At 39.1% G+C, this 23,869-nt stretch overlaps 1 protein-coding gene across 3 annotated transcripts in view; it reads left to right on the forward strand.

Annotated features, from left to right (window-relative positions):
• PHACTR1 (phosphatase and actin regulator 1) overlaps positions 1–23,869 on the forward strand; it is a 304,815-nt gene that overhangs the window by 214,685 nt on the left and 66,261 nt on the right. For 2 of the 3 annotated variants that reach the window (XM_057370450.1, XM_057370451.1), the window contains 2 exons: positions 13,118–13,198; positions 19,901–20,086. In XM_057370450.1, coding sequence (XP_057226433.1) covers positions 13,118–13,198; positions 19,901–20,086 — 267 coding nt within the window. Of the gene's footprint in view, positions 1–13,117; positions 13,199–19,900; positions 20,087–21,085; positions 21,293–23,869 lie in introns of all 3 variants that reach the window. The other variant, XM_057370452.1, reaches the window with a different exon arrangement.

Genomic DNA, 23,869 nt, shown 5'->3' on the forward strand with positions numbered 1-23,869 from the left:
AGAAGATTAGTTCAGGATAACACCTACTGATTTTATGGATTACTGCTGTGGTTTTGTTGCCTCATGGTTATAAAGGTGAATACCACAAATGACTTTTTATAGACCTTAAGCAAAACTMTATGTAACAAAATCATGAGATGTGTGGGTTGTATGATAATTTTGCTTTAAAATTAAGCTAAATTTAAGATGGCATCATATATTACAGCTGTTTTGCTTCACAATGTATTCGTCTGAAATGTACACCACTCCCTTATTCTGTAAGCCTCCTCATTACTATGGCAAATTCAAAGACCTTGTAGTCAACTAGTTTCAAAGAACCTTGCAATATTTGCACATTATCAATGTCATCTTTTCCYGCTGTTTATTCCTCATTTGCAATTATAATAATCCATGACATTTCAGCCATCTCCACAGCAACTAATTATGATGGTAGAAATARACTGACATATATTGCTATTATGCAACAGAAATAAGTGAAATTTCACGAAAATAAATCATCCAAATCTTACCAATGTAAAAAAAAGACCATGATGAAGTTGGAATAGAAGGATATTTAGATAGAGTTAATCACTAAATTGTTACTATTTCTTCACTTATATCTGCATTTTGAATCTACATTATTAMTATTTTAATTAATGTATTTATAACAACATAATGACACTTTTATAATCTTCAGAAAAATATTTCAAGATAGTGTCARCTTTGATTAAACTTGTAATTGCCACAGAGCATTGATTTGCAGTATCTCTGTGATTCTTTTGTGAAGTATTTATCAAAATCTGCAGAACAAGTCAACTTTATTCTCTGTTAGAAAACCATCTATGACCAGTCAGGACATAACCCAACAATGGGCAGAATTTCAGATTTCAGGTTCMCATTCCACTGTCACTTGACACACTGCATTGTCAGAAAGCAATTAATAATAATTAAGATTTGTCCAACAAGAAATACAACACATGCTCTTGTACTTCCTACCACTGAAAGAAACAAAGTAAAATAAAAGAAGTCTTGGCATTGTCTGAAATTAGTGAGTGAAAATTCCTGAAGCCCTTGTTGAAAAAGGGTTCTAAGCCTGTATGCCACGCTACCTAGTAAGCTACTTTTGCAACCAGCACTACACAGGCCCTGAAAATAGAATCCATTTATGTAATTTTAAATGTCAGTATGTTGAACTCTGTATTACTTAACAGGCTTGATTTAATCATGCAAGAAAATTCCCCTGACATGCATGGTAAGGAGATAAAATTCAAGTTACTTTCAAAGGCAAATCCACTGCCTTTGTACATTTCCTGATAATTAGATTATTGAATACTTTTGTGTGTTGGCATCAAGGGTGTTTTCTCCTGACTCATTAAACACATCTTTTAAAAATTAATATATTTCAGGACAGACACAGTAGATCGAACCAAAGTCCATGCTAGTCCAGTATCTTTTCTTATAGTCAATGGTTATGTGACATGCAAGACACAGGGTAAGCATTTGTCTGTCTCCTGAATTAAGAAATCAGATTGCAGCTCTCAGAAAGATGAAAGCTGCATCCAAATCAAGCCATGTGCAGATTTATGCTCCATCACTTAGTGTTGTTGGAACTAAATTACACTTTTAGCCTTCATGGATATCTCTGGCAGATTTTCAACAATGAAAATCTGATGGCTGGGCAATCGGGGAAGACAAAAAAAKTCAACAATGAAAAAAGGCATTGTGCACAAAAGCACTTTTTTTTCTGTTGTACCCTATCCATTTTGTTGGGTGCTCTTTCTCTCTGGCATTTCATGAATGAATGAATGGCTGTTCATGGTGTTACAGACCTGTGTTGTGTTGCCTGTAGACTCCTGTCCTTGYTGTGGCAGTGCTTGCTGTATCATGGCCCGTGCTGCCAGGGGTGGGTGGTGCATCTCTGGGCCGGTGATGGCGACAGATCTGGGGCAAGGGGTCATGGCCACACCGTGAGCTCACACTGCAGCAAAGGCCACCTCATGCATGGAGAAGGCGAAAGTCCTTATGGAATGACTTTCCCCTCGSCTCTAGATCTGGAAGAATGCCAGGGCTGTGAGGGTTCTTTGAAGAGCTGTGCCAGGCCAAGAAAGCCCTGTCTGGTGTAGCTCCCAAGGGAGGGTGTGTAGAATGTGTGTACTGATGTTGTCTATCCTGTTTTGTGCCTTGATTTTCCTCTGAGGGAATGGTCTGGTTTATGCAGTGCACAGCCTAGGTGACAGTTCCCATGTATTTTTGYGAATATCGGGGGAATCAGGACCTTGCTATAAATGAAGAGATGACAAAAAAACGTGGTTCTGCTATTATAGWTTATTTCTCTGCAAGATCCCACATCCCTTTAGTTCATTCTTTTTTCATTTTTTTGTAACATTTTTAGTTCTGGTGTATCTTTTTGGAGATGGATACCCAAACTTGTGTTAGCTGTAGACTATTACAGTAGCACAAAGGAGCTGTATTTATTTCCTAATAATTTCAAATTTCTGTTGCCTTTTTTTACTGCCCCAAGAATAAGGTTAATGTTTTCAGATAATTCTCTGCAGAGTTTCCAAGCTCTGTCTTCTGAGTGGGAATGACTAATATGTCTGTTAAGTGTATAGAGTTAGGGCTGCCTTTTCCCAAATGTCTTTTTTGCTCTTATCAATGTTGAATTTTGTCACAAGTCATTAAGTATCATAAGATCTTTTGTAGCTCTTTGCAGTCTGCCTTAGTTTTGACTGCAGTCAGCGAACTTTGTCATCTCCCTATTGTTAACTTTTCTAAACTGTGTTTTTGTGAAGGAGGCAGCGAGTAGTGCTACATCCCTCTGCTTGTGTATGGTGCATTGCTTTTTCATTTCTACATGTTATTATTTCACTAGAGGATAATCACCCTCATCTAATGTGATTTTAATTCTTCCAATGAYCTTAAAATGGGAGTTTTGGAACTCTCAAGATGCCAACTTGGAACAAGCATCTTCATTCATTGACTTCTGTGAACTTCCCTCCTCAAACCCAGGATGACTTCTCTTGCCTCTCTTCTGTTCTAGGTCTCTTATTTCTGGTTTTATTCTATACAGTTAGGCTGGTTGTATGAGGACCAGGGTTACTGATCTGTAATTCCCAGATGACTTTCAGACTCTGAAGAATAGCAACCTCCTATCTTACCAAGGTTACATGTCACACTTGCTGTGTTCATATTTGATTTCCTGAGGAACTCTAGGAAGAAAASTGTCTGTCTTAGCAGTTTGCTGCTCTCCATTTATTGATTTCATTTAAAAGTTCTCCAAGTGATGCTTTACTTAGACTTCCACAGCTCCTTGTGAAGAAGAGTTTCACTCTGCAATTCTGCTGAAGCTCTTCAAGATTAGCCCTGCTGTGAAAAATATTTGGCTTGTTTATCATGGCCTTTATCCTTCAGTACCATTGCTTTGAACCTTAGAGCATCCATGGTTCACCAATTTTCTGTTTGGTTTTCTACACAATGAACAGAAAAACTTTATTAAGTTCTGGAAAGCAGGGACACTTACAGTGGAATACTTAAATGTGAGACTGATGATATTATCTATATTTATGATGTGATGACACTGTAAGAAATGTCCAGACTATTATAACTACTTCACTTCATTGCCCTTACTGCCTATTATTTTTCAGATTTGCTTCTCATATCAGTACTTCAGTTCAAAACCGTTACCATCTGAACATGTTCAATGTCTTCCTATCTGTCTCCCCATCCCAGACAGGCATCATAATTATGTTTTTGCATGCACACATTGAAAGAGCTAAGATAATATATGTCACAAAATGTAAGAATGCCTTATCTTCTCAGATTATTTCAGYACTTGCTGGAGAGGACCATAAAATAATTTCATCATGGGTGTTTTATTTTGACATCTCCTATTGAAATAATGGAATAATTCATATTACAAGCAGTATGGTGCATGCCAAATTCTCATGAAGCTCTTCTGCATTCATGTTACTGTAACTGAGATCATAGCATGGTCTTTTTTCAGTCTGTTGATTCCAGAGGACTGCCACATATAATGGAAAGTTTTCCTCCATCTGGGAATGTTATCTTTTCACCCAAAGGAGAAAAAAAAAAAAATTAGAGCAAGACTCTGAATGTGTAAAACATGCTGAAATTGGATGGTGGGCCTTTGCTGTAGCTGGAACTGTTATCAGCTACCAAGCCAGAARGCAGACTGCACTATTTTGGGAGATAAGACACTGGCATTAAAGACACTTTGGGGTTTTTTTCAGCATTATGTAGCAGCCAGCTARTGCCATTGCACAAGCTGGAAATATCATCCAAATATAATTGCTGGATGGTGTGACAGCTGCAATTCAAGAATCTTCTTATTTTGGAGGAAGTGTTTGTTGCTTTGTGATTCAGTCATTCCTATAATCAAGCWTTAAATGAATGATATCCTGTTTGGCTCCTAACAGAGGTCTGTGTTGAAGGGTTGATGCCAGTTTATTCCAAACCAAATGCATTTTTTATTTGTGTGTGCTTAGTCAAGATATTCTAGGTGTACAACAGTGGTGATGGTTTCTGAGAAGTATATGAAATATTCATAACATCTCTCTCAAAACAGTCTTAAGCCAACTTTAGGTTTTAGGAGRTCTTTTTTAGTCACAAGTTGTGCTTTGTATAATTTATTTTTAGAAGGGGTACATGTGGACACAGATAAACAAGTCCCCATCTATTTTGTGTGTCAGTTTGGGAGGCTATGGTGTACTAATTATTCCAGTGTAAGTGAAAAACTGTAATTTACTTCRACAGTGTTTGAGTAATGTGTGAATATTTTTTAAATTATCTCAAATCCCTTTCTGGTGAAATAGGAGCATCCAGCAGAGCAGGCTTTTTTCAGTGTAGGCAAAATAGGATGTTGTTAGGGAGTAAAACACTGGATTTACACATCTGTCTGGCAGCGGGTAGCTGGCAATATATGTTTGTGAAGTTACAGCTGTAAGGTAAACTCAAGCTGTAAAACTACACAGCAGTTGGCTGTTGCTATAAAAACATTTGTGCTGCTTATCTGTTTGACTGCAGGTCTCTTTTATCAGCAAGGTGCTCCTCCCARCTGCCAAACAAGGGGACCAAATACGGACCATTAGCTTGGTTGTGTTCACCAGGTGGTCTGTCCAAGCATTCTTTCTGCCTTATCATCAGCCTGACACTGTTTTGGTTTTATCTCAAAATTTTTCCCCCTTTTTCCATCCCGGCAAAGCCAACTGCTTCACCTTTAAAAGTTACTCACGAGAATCCAGTTTCCTGACATCTGCTAGAYTTCTTTATGTAAACTGTGCTCTGTATTTTGCCATTTGAACGTGTTGTCTGATATGGAGCAAATCTGAAAGCAACAGATTGCCCAGTTCGTTATATGGCACATGTAATTTCTGTTATGGAGAAGACTCTTCACAGAGTCACAGGACTCACTATCTTATTCAAGCAATGTCCACCATGGTTTTTGCTTTGATGAAGGTCCTTGAACTGTTACACTGCAGASTATTGCAAACAGATGTTTCTGCTGTTACAGATGACACTGCAGATCCCTACTGCARTATCATCAGTCTGGGTACCATCTTTTCAGGGTAAACAAAACATCTTGCAGGTATTTCACCCAGCTCTTCACCCATTTGCTTTTAGCRCAGTTTTTAGTTTTTGTTTGTTGTGCATACAGAAATCTGAGACTGCAAAGTACCTGTAGCGAGGTGAGTCATTTGTAAAAGGCAGACATTCTTTGGGATGTTCCTACGTATTTTTTCCAGATGGCTTCACTCGTCTACTTGCAAAGGTTTCTTAAGTAGAACCCATGTTCTTAGTGTTTCTTTGATAATACAACTTCTGCACATTGTTTCAAGGAAGCCTGTAGGAGAAACCAACATTTGTGAAACTGTAAATGGATCTCCTACAATAMGGATTGCATCAGCTATCTTTTGCTGGTGCTTAGGACATAACCTCATTGCAGCAGGAACTGTGGTGGAAATCTCTATGGTCAATTTATCTTTTACAGCTATAGCTACATAGGGTGCTGGTAGCAGTACAGACTTAGGTAGGGGCTATTCTAGCCTGCCGCGTTTCTTGCTTGGATGAAAGCCTTCAAATAAATCAGTTATCACCCCGTCACTACTCTTATTCATGCCTGAATGAAGAAGTCTCCAAGTGCGCAAGGTATGGCTTTCCACTCTGTAGTCACGCTGTAATTGCGGAGTAGCTGTACCTTAAAATATTCTGTTACCTTGTTGCAAATTTCTTTAGTTAAAATATAGAATCTCCTTTTTCAATAAGCTGTGGAAACCAACACCTGTTGATGGCTCAGCTTTMCAATTCTTGACCTAGTGCTACCTCGGAATTCATGAAACATTGTGCAGGAATTCAAAGGGAAGAGCAAAAGAAATGTGTTTTCTTCACTTTTTCAATATTCTGGTCAGCTTTCTGAATTTCTCTCTGACTTGCTATACAGTACTTCTCAAGTGTGCCTAGAAAAGCAATTATGTATAAAAGGTGTAAAAATGTGAATCTCTCCAAAATCCTATTGATGGATTATCACTGTTCACTGACACAGTGGAGTTCTGTTTTGCTGTTTATTAGCTGTGCAGCTGAGGGTAGTAACGTTTTTCTTAAGGTGACTACAATCTTGTTTGCTTTTCAAATACACTTTCTTACTTTTTTTTTTTTTTTTTTTTTTTTTTTTTTTTTTTTTTTTTTTTTTTTTTTTTTTTTTTTTTTTTTTTTTTTTTTTTTTTTTTTTTTTTTTNTTTTTTTTTTTTTTTTTTTTTTTTTTTTTTTTTTTTTTTTTTTTTTTTTTTTTTTTTTTTTTTTTTTTTTTTTTTTTTTTTTTTTTTTTTTAGAACATGCAGCTTTAGTTATGTTTGTCAAGATTTCTTGTTTTATCTCCTGTTTTCATGCATTCATCTTCTGCCAGGCTCACTCAGCTTGGCCCATTAAGCCCACTGTGTTGGGTTTCTTTGGATCTAACTTGAAGTGTAGTTCTTTCCCTATGAAGATACCTTCTTTGTTTTTTTTCAGTCCTTCTGTATGAAAAAAAATGCAGTCTGTCTGTTCTTGTATTAGATTTCTGATTTCTGATTTCTGATTTCTTTAGTTCAAAAAGAAATAAAAAATATTGTGGTAGAGTTGTTCATATTTAATTTCTCTGCCTTTCCTTGTGTTTGCTGCATTTTTGGTTTTATGCCGCATTTCTGAGTTGTGTTACTGTATTGTGATCTCACTAAGTGTGTTTTGCAGTATTTTGAGTAGCTTTTGCAATTCTGCATTTGCAGATTTGACTTCGCATCCACTTTCCTCCCAAGTCTGTCCTCTGGCAGTTTACATTTAGTAATGGTCAGTACAAGTCTAGAGTTTTCTTAAGGCTGATTTAATTTCTTTCCCAGTTTTACTTTCTGGCTCAATCAATAAGAAAGAGATGATTTTTTTATCTGCAGTTACCAGATGTGCCAACCGTTACACCTCCTAAACACTTCCAGTTAGTAACTAGGAATTTTAATTTGATCCTGCACTCTYAAAAGAATGTGTATATTTTTACTGTGTTATTTCAAAGGTTTACCTGTTGCAAATGAAGATTTACCATGCTCCCAGTCCAGTGCTTCTAACTGGAAATGGAGCAGTGTTTTGAGCTGGTCTGAATTTGAATGGAAGCGAGATGCCCTGACAGTCATCTTCTCTATGCTTTCACATACTCATAATGTGAAACAAATCCAGTTGTACTTGCAAGACTGGAAATGAAATTAAAATAATCACTTGAGGGAGGGAGGGGTGTTTAATTTAATTTTTGCCTCTTTTTCCTGTTATTTGATTTCCCTTGATTACAGTAACAGATTTTGAGTCTAGAAGGGTCATTTCCTAGCCTAGAGTGTTGTTCACTGGTCACAGAACAGTGCTTTGCTATAGACATAGCAGGTGACATGCCAAGTTGTTTCAGCTTGTCTGTACCTTACTTTTCCAACTCTATAATGATTATCCTGATTTGATARAAGAGTGCTTTGAGTTACTCTTTAGTGTGGCATCAATGCAATGGGGTTTTTTCTGTGTTATTAGTTAGTCTTGTACCACATGCCACAGAATTCCAAGCAATTCACATACTGAAGGGGGTTTGTTCGGTCAGCTGATTTGGAGAGGCATTTCTATAYACTTTTTTAACTCAAGCTTAACTTTTAATGCCAGCCTAGTTTTCTCCTTCCGTTGTTCATATATTTTGTTATCTCATAGAATGGGAGTGCTAGGCTACAGTCARAACAAGAAATGTCATGGGCAGACACACAGACAAAAAGAGTCTCCTAATTCTTTCTAGGTAGTAAGCTGTCTGAATTAGATTTTTGCAGCAGGAAAATCCAGGCTGACATTAGAGAGATTCAAAATTCCTGTAATGAACTTCAAATCTCAGAGATGCAGAAACACGTTGGAATATTTTTACTTTCCTCAGGCTTCAAGATATATATGCATGTTTGAAGCTAAGCAAAATTATTATTTGGCACTGAGCAAAGCAAAGCAGTTATTTCATCCAAGCTATATTTTGGCATTGGTCACATCCTAAGCTCACACCACAGCTGTTAAAACAATCCCCAAATTAATGGAGCTCTCTGTGAGCTTACACATCTAYATTTTCCTCAGCTCTAAGACATTCATCTATAGCAGCATTTCTTTTCTTATAGCTAATCCCWGCAGTCAATTTTTATTTCAGGAGTATATTCAGCCCTATTTTATTTATCTTTATCTCAGRTACTCGCCCTTAGCTTCCTTTGCAGTCACTGAAGCCTAACGGGCACTTCCAAGGTGCAGTTCAGTCTTGTTCAGATGCTTGCATTAGTGTGAGGTTAATCATGCCCATGATTTGCTCTTAATATATAAGGAGGCCAACTCAGAGGCAGAAGCCCACATTGGAAAAATTTATATCATATGAATCCTGCTCCATTTGATTGCCAAGAAAGTCTACATAGTTGAAAAAATTTCGAGATGTAACATTTTTAGTAYGCAATTCATCACATTTGAAAATCTCTTCCTTATAAATCTAAAAAAAAATTGATGGCTGTTTATCTAAACATTGCAAAGCAATTTGTTTACTTGTTTCTACTTATTCAGATCAGAATTATTAGCAAAGCAGATTCCTATTTAAAGCAAGTGTAATTGACACACCAGGAGCCTTCTGCTCTCAGCTCCGTCCTGTAACAACCTTTGCTTTCTAAAATCATTGTGAAAATTATAGTGGCCTTTGAAAGGAATAATTCATGCAAAGCATCCCCCAGTGCTTTTTAAGACCAAGGCCAAGGACAGTTTCAGAAAAAAGCAAGTTTAAGATCAACTGGCCAGCACAGACTGAAATTAAGACAACTTAATTTCAGTTGTCAGATGAATAGAAAAGGGAAGGACTTGTTTATTTAGTCCACCTCTTAATTTAAGCAGCAGCATGATAATTGCTACAAAGGAGGACAGTTTATCATTATCTTGTGTAATAATATTTATCATGAATTTATTATTATCTCATATAGATATAGATGCATATATTGAAATAGTTCATCTGAGATGTTTTAGTCTTGGAGGAAAAGATGGGAGGACAGAAAGGCACAAATGCCTCTTTGGCTTGTTAATGGAGCAGCAGAAGCACAGAGCACAGAGGTAGTGACRAGCTTCACCTTGTCAGCTGGAGGAACAGCCCACAACCACTGCCATCACGGGGCACAGCAGCCTATTAAAGGAATAAAGACAAAACTGTGTTTGATTTCCAGAATGGAGGGGCAGGAACTCCTGATCCTGTCAAGGCTCTACTGATCTTAATGGATCTGCCACAGAGAAAAACTCTGCTTGAACAGCAGAGGGATGCTGCTCCCASGGCCGAGTTCAAAAATACCAGCTCAGAAACATTAATAAAAACATTTCCCACTGTTTCTTCATCAAAGCATAAAAGAAACAGCATACTGCAGAGCACACTGGCAAAATCTGTACACTTCTACCATAAAATACACATAGGCTCATTTCTATAAACWAGTAATGCAGAGTTTCTTGGAGAGGGAATGAATTTGTTACAGTRACTAGTTTCTGGTGCTAGTAGATCCCATAAAGAGGGCTTAATGCTTATTTTTAATCTCCTCAAAGGTTGTACAAATGAAAAAAAATGAGGTTAATCACCAAGGAAAATCACTAATGAAGTAATACATCTTTTCTTAAATATTAATTATATTTCATTTTTTCCCATTACAGAATTTACACGGTTCTCATAAATCAAAGATTAATTCAAAGGTTTATATTTATCCTCTGCTGTGAATGGATCCCTTCTCAGTGGAGAGTGAATGAATTTATTTTGTACCAGCTTTCTGCTTGAAAAGAAAATCCTTCATAAAAGAGCTGGCAATCTTTGCCAGAGAAATCCAGACCAAGTAAAGCTTTTCATTGTTCAGGCCATTAGATCCTAATGAGTTCTGCATCTAAATGCTTGTATTTGTTTCCCCATCTGATCAGCATAGCAAGTAGCATAGCGAATTATGCACTTGAATGTATTACTCTTGTTTGGGAGGAAGATTTGTATTAAAGAAAGGCAGCATGTTCCATAGTTTTAGTATAACATTTTTATATTATTATTCCGTGCTTCTCTTAGCCCAGCATGTCCTTCCTCTAAATATCTTATTAATTAAACTGGCTTAGTAGGAAAACAATACTATAAGTCCCTTACCTACTTAGAAAGGATTTAGAAACTGAAAAAAATTGGTTTTGTCTGAGCTTCAGCTCAAGTGCTGTGTGTTCTTCATTCTTGAACACAAGCAGATTACAATAGGGAGTATCTGAAAAGCCTGTATATACAGTCTTCCWAATACATATATTCTACCTTAGAAATTCTGTGGCTGCAAAAATAGTCTSATACTTTGGGAAGTCTTGGTCACTACTGGAGGTCTTCCTCAGCAACTGGTTTGGAAGAGATGCTCTTGCACTTCTTCTAAATGGCCTGACAGCCCTTTTTAGCACCTGATTGCCCAAAAGCCTTAACTCCAGTCTGCAAAATTACTGTTTCTTACCAGTACTAGGATAAAGTGGTGGGACCTCCTAGCCATGAAGTCAGTAGTAATGCTGCTACCTCACATAACCAGCCCTTGACTGGTAGGAGGGTGAGACAGTGAACCCAGGGGGGTGCCAATGAATTTGTGTGTATAATGTGGATCTGTTACTTAACTATCTGTRGTCAAGTACAGAAACATAATTTTCCTGTGTCTTTGTTCTGTGGGCAGTGTTGTTGTCTGTATGCAGAAACTGCTGCTTTGTTGCTTATTCACCGGACTTGGGTTCCCACTRAAGAGCAAGTTCATTTGCTGCTTATTCTAACAGAAAATTACCCTTTTTGAGACCTATTGGAAAAGGTTCTTGGTACCACCAAATTGCTCCTTAAACTCAGTCAGAGTTTTAACAATTTCATTGGTGGGAGAAAGCTCAGGAATTAGCTGTAACTTGTTCTGGCTCGTTTTGGAAGGTCTGAGAGTAGCTGTTTATAAGGAGGAAGAGGAAAAAACTTTGCATTTGAATACCAGAACAAGACCCTTTCAGCACAGGGAAAAGGCAGCGTGGTGAGCAGTCTGCAATGTGACTCCAAAGATTGATTGTTGGGCCTTTCTTTCCAAAAGCATATTAGAAACTTAAAAATCACTCTTTCTTTGGAAGTCAGTTGAGGTGCCTAAAATGCTTCTTCAAATGGATTGAAGGCATTAAGGAAAATGCTGTGGCTGTTATGTTAACAGCCTCCAAAATCAAACTACACCATGTGGCTGGTTAATGGTTCTGGGGTCTTGGGCTTCAGCAAAGGGACCTGACTCTAATTCTGATCCATGCTGAAGTTCAGAGTGCGTCTCTCCCTAGGGAAACCAGGGTTTTTAATTACCTTCTGTCTGTACATAGTGTTCATCTTTGTCCTGAAAAATATGTGTTCAAAACTGATTTTAAAAATGGGGAAGCCTAAATTTATGCTATGGAGAAGAGTGAAGCAGAGCTGGCCTTGTCCACACTGAGCCCTAAGTATGTGGCAGCAAATAAGTTTCAATGAGTGCAGTGTGCCAGTATAAGCAAAGCTCATTCACCAGATAGATGTGTCCCTATGGGAACAGTCAACACACAGCAGAACCAAGAAAGATTACACCCTCCTGTTTTCAGGGAATGAGAGAGGGTTTCCAAACCTCTTTTGCTTTAAATCTGCCTTGGGCAGGCTGAGGATGCTAAGTCCCAGTTCATTTTGTGTGCGTGCATCTGTGCTGGGTCTGGTAGAGGAGCATATGGCAGAAGCAATTTGCCCTTGACTGTGCCTCTTTTTTGGCAGGCACAGGCTTGTTTCTTGCAGAGCCGGTGCAGTCGCAGGTGCTCTTTCACATCACTTCTTGTGCCCCTGGCTTGCTGGCTTTCAGATCTTTGCCTGCATGTATGTCCTTTGTGGTGTGTTGGTTAATTGGACGCTGTTTTAATTACTACTGCACTAAAGAAACATGTATTTTCTATCTGTCATTTTGCTATCTCAGTGACTGTGTTCTCCAAGCAGCCAATACACAGCTGTTCAGATCTGGTGTAAATTGCAGTASCTCTCTTGGAGTTTCCCTCTTTTACATCTCTTTAGGGAAAAACACCCCTCCAGGGAGAAAAAGGTTCTGTTAAACAGCTCAGTGTTTGCACTGTCCCAAATACCTGGACCTGCTCTTACTGGAACAAGTGGCAAAAATCTTTAGCTTCCATTCTCTTCCACAGCCTGGACACACTCTGTGGCCATGTTCTGTCATTACATCTTTCCTTGGTTTGAGCCTTTGTGTTGTCTTCATTCTTGCCTTTCCCTCTCCAGCTTCTGCACTAATTTCCTTTTTCTCATTTTGCTGTCTCTAATTCTCTACAGAAATCAGAAATGCTTGGCTCATGTGTCAAAATCAAGCAAAGGGTGTGCAGACATGCGCCCAAATCAGTCAGTCTATCGCCATTTCTGTCAATAACAGCCACACTACAGCAGCAGATAGATTCTCTGGACTGCCAGTAGCCTTTATTTCGAGATGCTAAACTGCCACTGACTTGAAGAGGAGAAAGAGCATTTAATGCCTTTAAAAGGCATACAGCCTTTTAAAACAATTTCCCTTCTTTTCTATTTATATTGACCCTTATCCTTTGCTTACAGCTTTGGAAAGAAAAATGTCAATGAGGCAAAGCAGAGAGGAGCTTATAAAACGAGGAGTGCTGAAAGAAATTTTTGATAAAGGTAAGTGTTCTTCCTTTCACAACAGTAAATTGACATCCCATTTAGTTTTACGGCTAGACGTTATGTAATTAAAACACTAGGAGCCAGGAATAGAGTTCTGAATGGCGAGACTGTACAAAATAACATCTCTAAGCACTTCTCTTGACTTTGCCATGGTCTGGCCCTCTCTGTTGGATACACATGATAGCAAATAAAAATTAAAACTAATGAGAAATGTAAAGCGACAGAAATAAAAATCACAGCAATAGGCAGTAGCCACTGACTGCAAAGAGCAAAGCATCCAGACTGTGGAGGAATGTAGTGGGTTTGTGCTTCTAAGTGTTGCCATTGTCTGGTTGAGTCACCTCGGGATTAACTGTTGTGAAAAAGGGAAATGTTTAAGGGTTTTGGATCCTGATGAGCATGGAACAATGTACTCTCCCTCAAAACAGCTCAGAAGATATAATAACTCCTTGTTCCGGGCAATTAATTTGTTGAGTTGGTAATGTCTTATTTATTCAAAATGCCATTGTTTTACAAACATCATTGTTTTACTCTGGTAAAACACAATACCTAGTTTACATCTATTATATGCATATGAGTCTTTGAGTGCAGCTTTTATTTGTTTTGCTGCTTCCCTTGTCAATAACTAAGGCAATTAATTCAACAAATTTTATAAAGACATAATAAAGTTACCTCTTAATCACAATAGAACTTATGCATATGCTTTAAAGCSTCATTAATTCAAAATCTGAAAGTTTTTGACAGTAGCAGTGTAAATCAATAGAAGTTAGAAACTTTCACAGATATTAGAAGTRTAGTCTACTTCATAAATTCGGGAGCATTTAAATCTGCTACCTACTTTTTACTCTAGCTTATTAGGAATTTTAAAATTTACTTACTTAGACTGTTATTTTTTGTAAGTGGAAAACAAGCAGTAACAGCAACAAAGTGCTTGTTAAATTTTACAATTTCTACCAATTATGTGTTGTAGTGTGCTCTCACTATTATCTGCTGCCTAAGAAATCATCCTAGATCAAACTTCAGAGTAAAAAACAACTCTCCTCACAAYAGGTTTACCCTTCTCAGTGCTTTGTGTTGTCTGCGTTAGGTTGACTCAGATTGGGGCCATGGCCAGCGAGGTGTGGTCCAGGCTGTCACACCAAGTGGTCAGTGCCTCAGCCAGCTCAGAAGGCAGCCTGCAGTCACACCTCTGTCCAGGATGTGAGCTCCCTCATCCCTGCCTCACATCCCTCATGTAGCTGTCTTCTGAACCATCCCTACAGCCACCTAAAGGCATCCCCAGGAAAAATCTGTTCTGTGAAGTCTGACTCTGCCTTCCATGTTGAAACTTGGGGAGATTTGCCTTGTATTGCTACCAAAGCACTACAGTTTTCTTTTTTTTTATCAAATTATGATGTAGCTTGGAAGCTTCGGTGTCATCTTGTGAAGCAGATACTGTCTGGAGCTCTTTCAAAGAAACAAATTAATTCCTCATTATATTAATTTTTCACCTTTACAAAGCTGATACAAAAAGAAAGAGGGAGGGCAGAGAAGAAAGTGGTAATATACAAGAATAGGAGCAGTAATCAAATAACTATGATGATACAAGGATATGAGCAGGGCAAGATGCATAGAGCAAAACATTATTTCCTTCAGTGGTGTAATAATCTGCGAGTAATTCTAATAAAGAATATCTCTCACTGAGAACCTGAAGTGGAAGTAACATTTTCTTTGTAATTCCTGTTAAGTAACCTCTAATCCTTCAAGAAAACAACAGACCTTTAGCATTCCCTAGCAGAAGGCTTTATTTGATCATGTAGCASCTTCCATGCCTGGAGGCATCTTGCACAGGCAGTAGGTGTAAATCTGTCTCCCTTTCCTAAGGAGTGGGCAAAGCAGGCAGAATCAGCTTGTGAGTTACTTTTGGCATTTTCTTTCTTAAAAAATCTGTACCAGTCAAAGGGAACAGACTGACCCAAACTTGCCATTTGCTTCATGTTGGTTTTGTCATATCTTCTATGTTGAAGAAAAGAATAGTTAGCTGGTTTGTTTTCCTGCTGTTCAAGGTGGCACTCTGACCTGTTTGCTTCAGGATTTGCTGGCTTGTCAGAGCACTTTGTGTCACCTAGCAAGYGAAAGTTATCAGAATGCAGTAAGTCACAGTATTCACACATGGGAGAGTCACTGCAGCCCAGATGCTTGCTCTATTTGGAAAACAAGAAATTCTGTTATCACTTCAGTGACCCCCACACTTAAATTAGTCAAGTGAARCTGCTCCAGACTGAACTGCAGAGAKCTCTTTTCTTGCTAAGGGCCACAGTCATGACAAAATCGATTTCTGTTATCTTTCACTTCCAGGGCTCTGTGACTTGARTATTTTGAAGATGTAGGCAAAGGTTATAATTTTTTCAAATACTCTGTGCTTTTGAAAAATAGTAAGTTGGAGAAGTACCTAATGAAGCTCCTGCTGTTATAATAGTTTGTGGGCAGGTAGTGCTAAGAGGTTAAAAATACCTCTTCTACCTGTGCCACAGAACATAYCTCAACATTTAGAAGAACTCATATTTTTACTACGCTGTTGCTCCTCCACAKAGATGCACACATTTGATTTTCACATGAAGGTGTAACCGTCCCAAAAGCATCTCTCATAAGAATTGTCCACTGTTTCACACTGCTGGTCAAAGAATTAAATACACTTGTAGTATTTCGATACCTCTTCTTTTTTCTGAATGTAGATGAGATTGCCTGTAGTGAGAAACTTCTGAGTATGAGTGTGTAATGATTACTTACTCCAGAGACATTGGTGCAATGATTTTTCAAGGAAGTATGGGCAGTCTTCATCTTTTATACAGTTGTATTTTTATACTCTATCTAATTGAAATGATGGATTTAGACTTAAATTTCAGGTATTCTAAGTCCTGACAGGATATGGACCTGTTGCACTTTGCACACTAAAGCAGATTCTGTGACAGTATGTGAGGACAAACTTGAAAAAGTGGCTTTGGTAATRCACCAAGGAGGAAGGCATGGCAACCACTGGAGAGATAGTTGTGTTGCAGTGAAAGTTTTTGAACTCATCCAGAAGCAGCCTGTCTCAAATTCCATGGGAACCCACAAAATCAGGTGTCTGCTTAGGGACTGAATTTTGGAAGACCCCAGCTACTGTGCTAGGGTAGCCACCAAGGCTAGGAAACAGTTGCAGGAACATGTGTTGACCACATGCAGGAACATTCCATTTTCCATTCCCTACCATTGGGGTTGTGGTAGAGAAGGATGATGACTTTTACTCTGCTCGTCCTGGTCTTTGCCATCAAGAATGCTTGCAGACAAGTACTGAAGGAGACAACCCAATCCAAAAATTAACCCAGGATTTCCAATTGTCCATTTTGACTTCCATAGTCATTTCTCTGTAGAAGGAATGCACGAACACGGCACTTTCCAGATACGCAAAAASTTGTATATTCCAAGGTATTCAAAGTAAAAGACACAGTGAGAGGGTAGGCAAAGCTACAACAGGAGGAACACAACAGGARTGGTCTGTGTCAGTCAGCATGATGCCCTCTGGGCTGCTTCACACCAGGCACTGTTTTAAAAGTACCTGAGAGTGCAAATGGCAGGTGTGTTCAGGAGTACGAACCATGCTTAGGAGCCACAGGTTTTGAACATATTATCTGTGTGTCCCTGGGCCTTTGCCCCGTGCTGTTGTTTTCACATGCAAAGGTGAGTCAAAGAGTGCAGGCAGAGTCCTCTGCATTAGAGAGTTTCCTCTGAGRTCCTGTTTCTTCAGTGATTTCAGGTGTGCAGAGTCTCCTGAGTAAGAGAAGAGCAGCCTTCATCTACCTGCTCTTGTTGCTGCAGAGGTCAAGCTACTCCCTCACCGACCCGTCCAGTTTCACGCTCAGCTGATGTTATTAAAGCTCATGGGCTTAGGGGAAGCCATTCTCCTCTAAGTAGCACCAGGCTCTGTGAAAACAGCAAAGGATTTAGCAAGTCTGAGAACGAAAGATTACGTATGTTATCACTGTGCAAAATAAACTTTAAACTCCTAGCCAGTTCCTGAAAACCGATCAGTTCATCCATGTATATGTAATAATTGCATTACCAAGATTCTTTTCATTTTTATGTCGGCCAACTGGAATAGCTTTAATACTTTGAAAATAATAAGTAATTTGCCTTTTATATCTGGTTTTCAAGCATATCTCTGATGCAGAAGTAATTCACACTAAGATATTCTTCACTCTACAAGTTATTTTTTCAGCATCTTTGTTCTGTTTGCTGTACTTGAGCAACTCCCCATGTAGCTCTTCTTTAAGCAAGACCTGATTTAGGGTATATTTCAGTCATGATTCGGTACCATGTCTGATGATTTCATTCAAATACAAGGAACAAGCTTTAGACTCTAAAGCAAGATTAAAGGTATTCAGATGTAAGATTAAAAAAGGTTACGCTGTTGGCACAGAAAGCTGCCATGCTTTGTTACTATGACAAAACGCGAAAGCCAAAATTTTATCTTACTCTTTTTTTGCAATTATACGTGTTCACGGGTCATTCAAATGCTGTTTTCTTACATCATGGTGGTATACCTTGAGAAGCACATAGCGCAATTAAGACAGTAAGATTTCAAGATGCTCAGCATATTACAATGGACATCTCACTTCATGAAAAATGTGTAGATATCCCTCTAAAAAGCAAATGTTACTGGGTCTGTCATGCGTACTTTTCTCTGTTCATAGTTCCAGTCAAATTTAGTCTGAATTAAGGCATTGAATTAGTGAATATATTGCTGGACTTGCTGGACACAGTCACTGCCTTTTGTTCTAGAAGCAGATACTCTACATAAGAAACAGTTACACTCTTTCATGACAGGTAACTGAGAGAACATCAGTCCTTATCTCAAACACGTGTAAACGTGTGCGTCTTTGTAAAAGGGAGACAAAGCCAGCACAGAATACACAGTATTTCCACCCAGACAGCTAAGTTGAAAAATGTTCAGCTTAAATATTGACTGAACTGTTATTTGGTTTTTGCTGCCTAGAGAAGTAAATACATTTGTATCAAATGACCACAGCAATTGGAAAGTAGGCTGTGCTGCAAACACTTGGCTAAAGCCTTTAGCTGTAATTCATGTTGCCACCTTTTAGACCTCTCAGCTGATTGCTCTCAAAGCCATGGGTCAGGTTTCAGTCTAGTATGATGTGGCTGGGTTACCATAATAGCTCTCTGTGTCTTCAAAAAGCCTCCAACAAAACCAAGAAAGTTAAGACCTTGGTATTTATAATAATTCCAAAATAAACAGGAGACCATCTTCACTCATTGCAGAGAGTCTTAAAATGGCAGGAACATAATTCTGAATAGTTTTCAGCTAAAGTACTTTCAGACTTACTGACTGCTGTGTCCTAGCACCAAAATGAGACTTAACTTTTTTCTCTTTTCAGTATTGTTTTCCAAAGTGGTTTGCACATCTCAGCCCTGTGAGGGGAAAATGTGCCCTCATTTGACTGACATACAACTCCGCTCATGTTGAGCAGTAATATGGCCGATCAGTGGTGCCCAAAAACTATACCCTGAAATCCTGAGTTTCATTTGAAAAAGTAATTTAAATGCTTAGCAAAATTAGGCTCTGCTTATTTGCCTGCTGGTTTTTAGTCTTGYAGCTCATATTTCAGTTATATTTTCTGGCTTCCATTTGTAACCAGARGGGCTGAACACTTTTCTTTATAAAACCCTAATTGTGATGTCCATGTAGTCATTGCCTTCAGGTACCAAAGTGCTGTGCTTAACAAGTTGGGATATAAAAATCATGCAGGTTGATACCATAGAGAATTATCTGAATCCTTTCTTCTGCTCTTTATTATTTCTAATGTGAAGTGGTGTTTGATAGGAAAGAAAATGCCAGCTCCTGTCATAGAAATTTTGCTCAGATAGAGGAGATATTATTAGTAACTATAAAAACAGGCTTTCTAAATAGAATCTGATATATCCCAGTATCAAGGCCTTATATCAGGCAACTGTAAAACTTACTCTCTCCCTTACATAAAACTGGGTTATTTGTAACTGGGTTATTTATAATTAAAATAGGGACATATTCCTGTGATTTTGTTACTGTCTCTTACAGCGTAAAAGTTGGTGTAGGGCAAGAGAATAATTCTTGTTATTAGTCTTAAAATATTATGGTTTATATACAGTGTATATTAATATTCTTTAGAAAGCTTCATGTCTTCAGTTCCAGCCCATTATCATTCCTGACTTCCCAGATTCAACAGAGAGAGGAAAGACAGATTTTTTTGGCATTGGATGGGCCTGTATGTCCACATGGGTCAAGGTTGGTCAGGAACCAACCAGCCTACACCATGGTTCATAATGACTGTCCTTGGGGACAGCAAAATATCAACACAGATATTTGACATAAATTTTATGTTACCCCAGGGGTGCTACCACCATCGCTGATGGGCTTGGCCTTGGCCAGTGGTAGGTCCATCTTGGAACTGGCTCCATCAGACATGGGGGAAACTTCTGGCAGCTTCTCGCAAAACCCATCCCTGTCGCCCCCCCCACCACCAAAACCTTTCCATGAAAACCCAGTGCATGTATACATAGAAGAACTCAGTCCAGGTTCCTCATTTGAAAACAATCTAACAGAAATTGATTTATTTTAAAGTTCTGTCTGCATCTTATTTATGTATTTTTTTTATCATTCTTCTTTCCTCCAACTATGAACAGATGGGGAGCTTTCCATACCAAATGAAGATGGAGCTTTGGAGAATGGGCAGCCTCTGGGCTCTGCACAAGTGCTGAGCTCCAGCCAGGTGTCCCTGCCAGCACTAGCAGAATTGGAGTCAGTCCCAGCATCTGTGGAACCCTGCTCATACGAGGTGCTCCCAGCCACAGAGATCATGGATGGGACAGGTAACATCTTGTTTATGTTGTGGTGTAGATACTCTAAGCTGTTTGAAACACGTTTTTGACTTTTAACATTTAGCTCTGAGAAATCCTTGTCAAAGATGAAAGTCTTCAGGTGTAGAAGGTGACAGCATAGAGATTGCCACTGAATGCTCCATGAGAAATTTTGACTGTTGTGCGTTAGAAGTAACCTCTACTTTTAAGCAAGTAACCTTTCTTGGAGTAAGGCGAAACCCCTGCACTTTGTGAACATGTAAAAGTAGGTTTCCAGCTCTCTGTCTGTGATCTTAGATGTGCCAATGAGCTCTAGAGCAGAGAGCTGGCAATATGTTTGAACCCTGGGGTACAAAATTGTGCCCTGTACCTGCCACGTGGTGCTGGGTGATGCACACACCCCACAGCTGTCAGTGCTGCCCTACCCTAGGGGAGGCTGGCTGCTCTGCTTCCCCAGCTCCTACAGAAAGACAGCAGTGCTCTACATCTAGGTTAGCTCTTCTTTCTGCATCGTTTTGTGCTGCTGAGTGTTGTGAACAAAGGTCAAGTGAGGAAAAGTGAGCAGTAGAAGTTGCCATCCATGATCTTACACGGCTATGCAGCCTTTTCAAAACAGAGTAGGCCCTGCAAGGTGCTTTTTACATTTAACAGGGTAAGTTTGCAGACCACCTGCTAACATGTCTGGTCCTGGGCAAGCTGTGGTGACAGACCATCAGAGATGTGACATTATAAAACTTGATTTGTGTTCCAGATGTGGGAATACATCCCTGCCTGACATAAGGGAGCTGGCTTCTGTCAGAACTAATGGGAAATTTGGCTGTTGTGTAGATGTGTGTTACTCTTTCTCTCTTTCTTTCTTTCCTCCTTTCTACGTTATACGATGTTTGAGTGAAATCTATGAGTCATTCCTAATCTGCATTGCTGCGCTTCTTTTCTTGTCTGACTTCGGCTGTATCCGCTTCTGCTTTGCTCGTAACATTGTTGCGTCTATGATGTGGTTGTGTCCTCCAGTGTCTGAAGAGAGCCCCACATCCAATGAATCCGGCGTCCTCCTGTCCCAAGATCCTACAGCTAAGCCAGTCCTGCTACTTCCCCCCAAAAAATCTGCCGCTTTCCCTGGAGACCATGAGGACACCCCAGTGAAACAGTTGTCCCTCCTCAAACAGCCCCCTGCCCTGCCTCCTAAACCTATTGCCAGGATTGCCAGCCACTTAACTGGTAAGTAGGTATTCCTGGACCCTCAGCACCACCCTTATCCTTAGAAGAAAAGCTGCCTTTGTAGCAAGGTTCTCATTGTTCTTCCTCTTTCTGTAACGCTGTTTGCACTTGTTGTGTCCTGATAATATACGGGTTTGTACCTAGGGCAGGGATCACGAAATCCTCAGACTGCACCTTCATCAATGTTATTTCAGGGCACTTCCCCTCTCAGCTGTAATTACCTAACACCGCATTTCCTAACCCTCCTCACTCTTATTCACCAAGACTTGCCATCACCACTGAAATTGCAGGATGTATTTTGATGGGAAAGGAAGAACCAGAAAAACATTAGGTTATCTTTAAATGCCCTTAATGAGGAAAAACATGAGAGTTGAGGGGAAAGGGAGAGTTTTGATTTCTCCTTTTGCCCTTTGTTGCTTGTCTCCTCAACTGCCATGTGGGCAGGTCCCCCTTCACACTCCCTGTATCTTTYCATATGTTTGTATTTTACTTAACCCCCTGCTCCTTACACAGATGGTTTTGTCCCGTGACTTTTTGCCATTTTGCCTCCCTGCTTACACTGTCTGCCACACTGTTCCCCCTTTCCACCCCTCCTCCAACTACTCTCCTCCCACTGGTGAGTCCAGCTCCAGTTTCCAATCACCAGGATTTTGATGTCCTGTACTTTATGCTGCAGTTTAGCTCTCACTGCATGGAAGCTAGCAACAGTAAACAGCACAGGTTCTGTTTTGTGTTTGTTTTCACAAGTGTCCAAGCTCTTTGGAATTCAAAAGTTCTAGGTAGATGTGGAAGGAGGATGGCTGTGTCTCCTCCTCCCAATCTCTCATTTCAGCTGCTGAAGCAAAGAATGACTGTATTTATGCAGACCAAAATAGGTTCCCTAAATTCTTGCCTGCTCTTTTTGAACAGTCAGCTCATAATTGCAGCTGCTGCGCAGCACCTCAAAATCCTGAGCTGAACATGAGATGCGGTTCATCTTTGTAATAGGGCAGCTACCAGTCTTCCCCCTGGGTGTATCTTGTGTTAATGCTGCCCTGATATTTTCAGAGGTGATGTGTGAAATGCTCTGCCAACATTTATATATTGTAGATTTTTTTTTCTCAGACAGTTATTACCCATTTTATTCCGGTTTAAGATCTATATCCAGAAAGAGCTCATTAGGAAAGAACATGTTCTGGTTTTCTCTCATCTCTATGTAGTCTATTCATGTTTCTGTTTGGATGACCACACTTTTTTGTCCTGTATAGCTTTGTACATTTTATGTGAAACTCTTTACTTTCTTGCTTGTCAAAATCTGCACATAATGGTTAATGTTGTACCTTTTGCTACAAATTGAATGGGCAGTACTGCAGCCTGCAAAGCCAGGCAGCACTATTAGTGGCTTCATGTAAGAACAAAACCAGCCTCCTATGATCTCCCATAAAACTCTGTCCCAAATATAAGAAGTTGTTCAGAAATGAGGCCAACGTAAATGAAATAAAAATATAAGAATAGCATAGGAAAAAACCCAGGTATTAAATATCCTTGGTTCATAAGCCATTCTTTTGTAAGAGATATAGAGGATCAAATGAGGAGGGCTTCTGGAATAGTTTTGTTTTTTCTGCAGATGTAGATTTTGTGTGAAGTAGTATCARACTCAAGTTACCAGCATAAGTGAGTTGCTTGATGGCGATGACTTTCCAATGAAAGACAAACAGAACTGTGACTTATCTTGTGGTAGCCTTCAGTGATGTCYCATCCAGTCCTACATCCCGTCTGGTATGTGCACATAGATAGACTCTTGTACAGGCATATAAAGAATCTTCAGGGTAAAGGAACAGAGATTCAAATTTAGTCAGAAAACTGTACTTTGACTGACAGTTATTCCTGATGGAACTGAAACCCTCATTTATACATTCCTTATAAATAAAAGTATTTAGCTGGTTCTTAAGGGTCCATTTACTTTGGTGGTCCAAAGGATATACATGTTGCTCAGTGCCTTGTGTTCTCCACTGATAATTATATTAGCCGTGTTCAATCTTTGGAAATGAGCAGTCAATCCTAATGAAGCATCCTCCTCACTGAGAAGCAGAATTAATGCTACTCTTTTACTAATTACTCCAGAGACAACCTCAGCTTGTGAGTGAGAAAATACAAAAAATCTGAATTTTGGCAATCTAAATGAAAACTTTTCTGTTCTTGCTGCATGCACATTTTTCTACTGAAGAATTTTTGAAAAGGGTGAAGGACAAATTAAGACATACCAGGCATGACTATTGGAGAGTGACAGAGGTTTAATGGTCTGGTAGCTCTATTCAAGAGACTGAGAGAGGAGATGTGATCCTATGAAGGGTTCAGGTACACACATGAAAATGCAGAAGAAACTCARCTTCTGTCCACATGTATATATGTGTATGTGTACATAAGTGTATCTATTTAATAGAAACATGTTTTGTACAAACATACATTAAAAAATCACTACAGATATGGTCAGAGGCAAAAAAAAAAAAAAAGGAAAAATATTTTAAATACAAACCTTGAGGGAAAGAAGTTGGACCACCTCTTGCTGTGAAAATATTCTAAAGTTCTTCAAAAACT

The sequence above is a fragment of the Malurus melanocephalus genome, unplaced genomic scaffold (genome assembly GCF_030028575.1).
Source record: "Malurus melanocephalus ecotype Western Australia unplaced genomic scaffold, MMel_1.1 scaffold_126, whole genome shotgun sequence".
NCBI classification, from domain to species: domain Eukaryota; kingdom Metazoa; phylum Chordata; class Aves; order Passeriformes; family Maluridae; genus Malurus; species Malurus melanocephalus.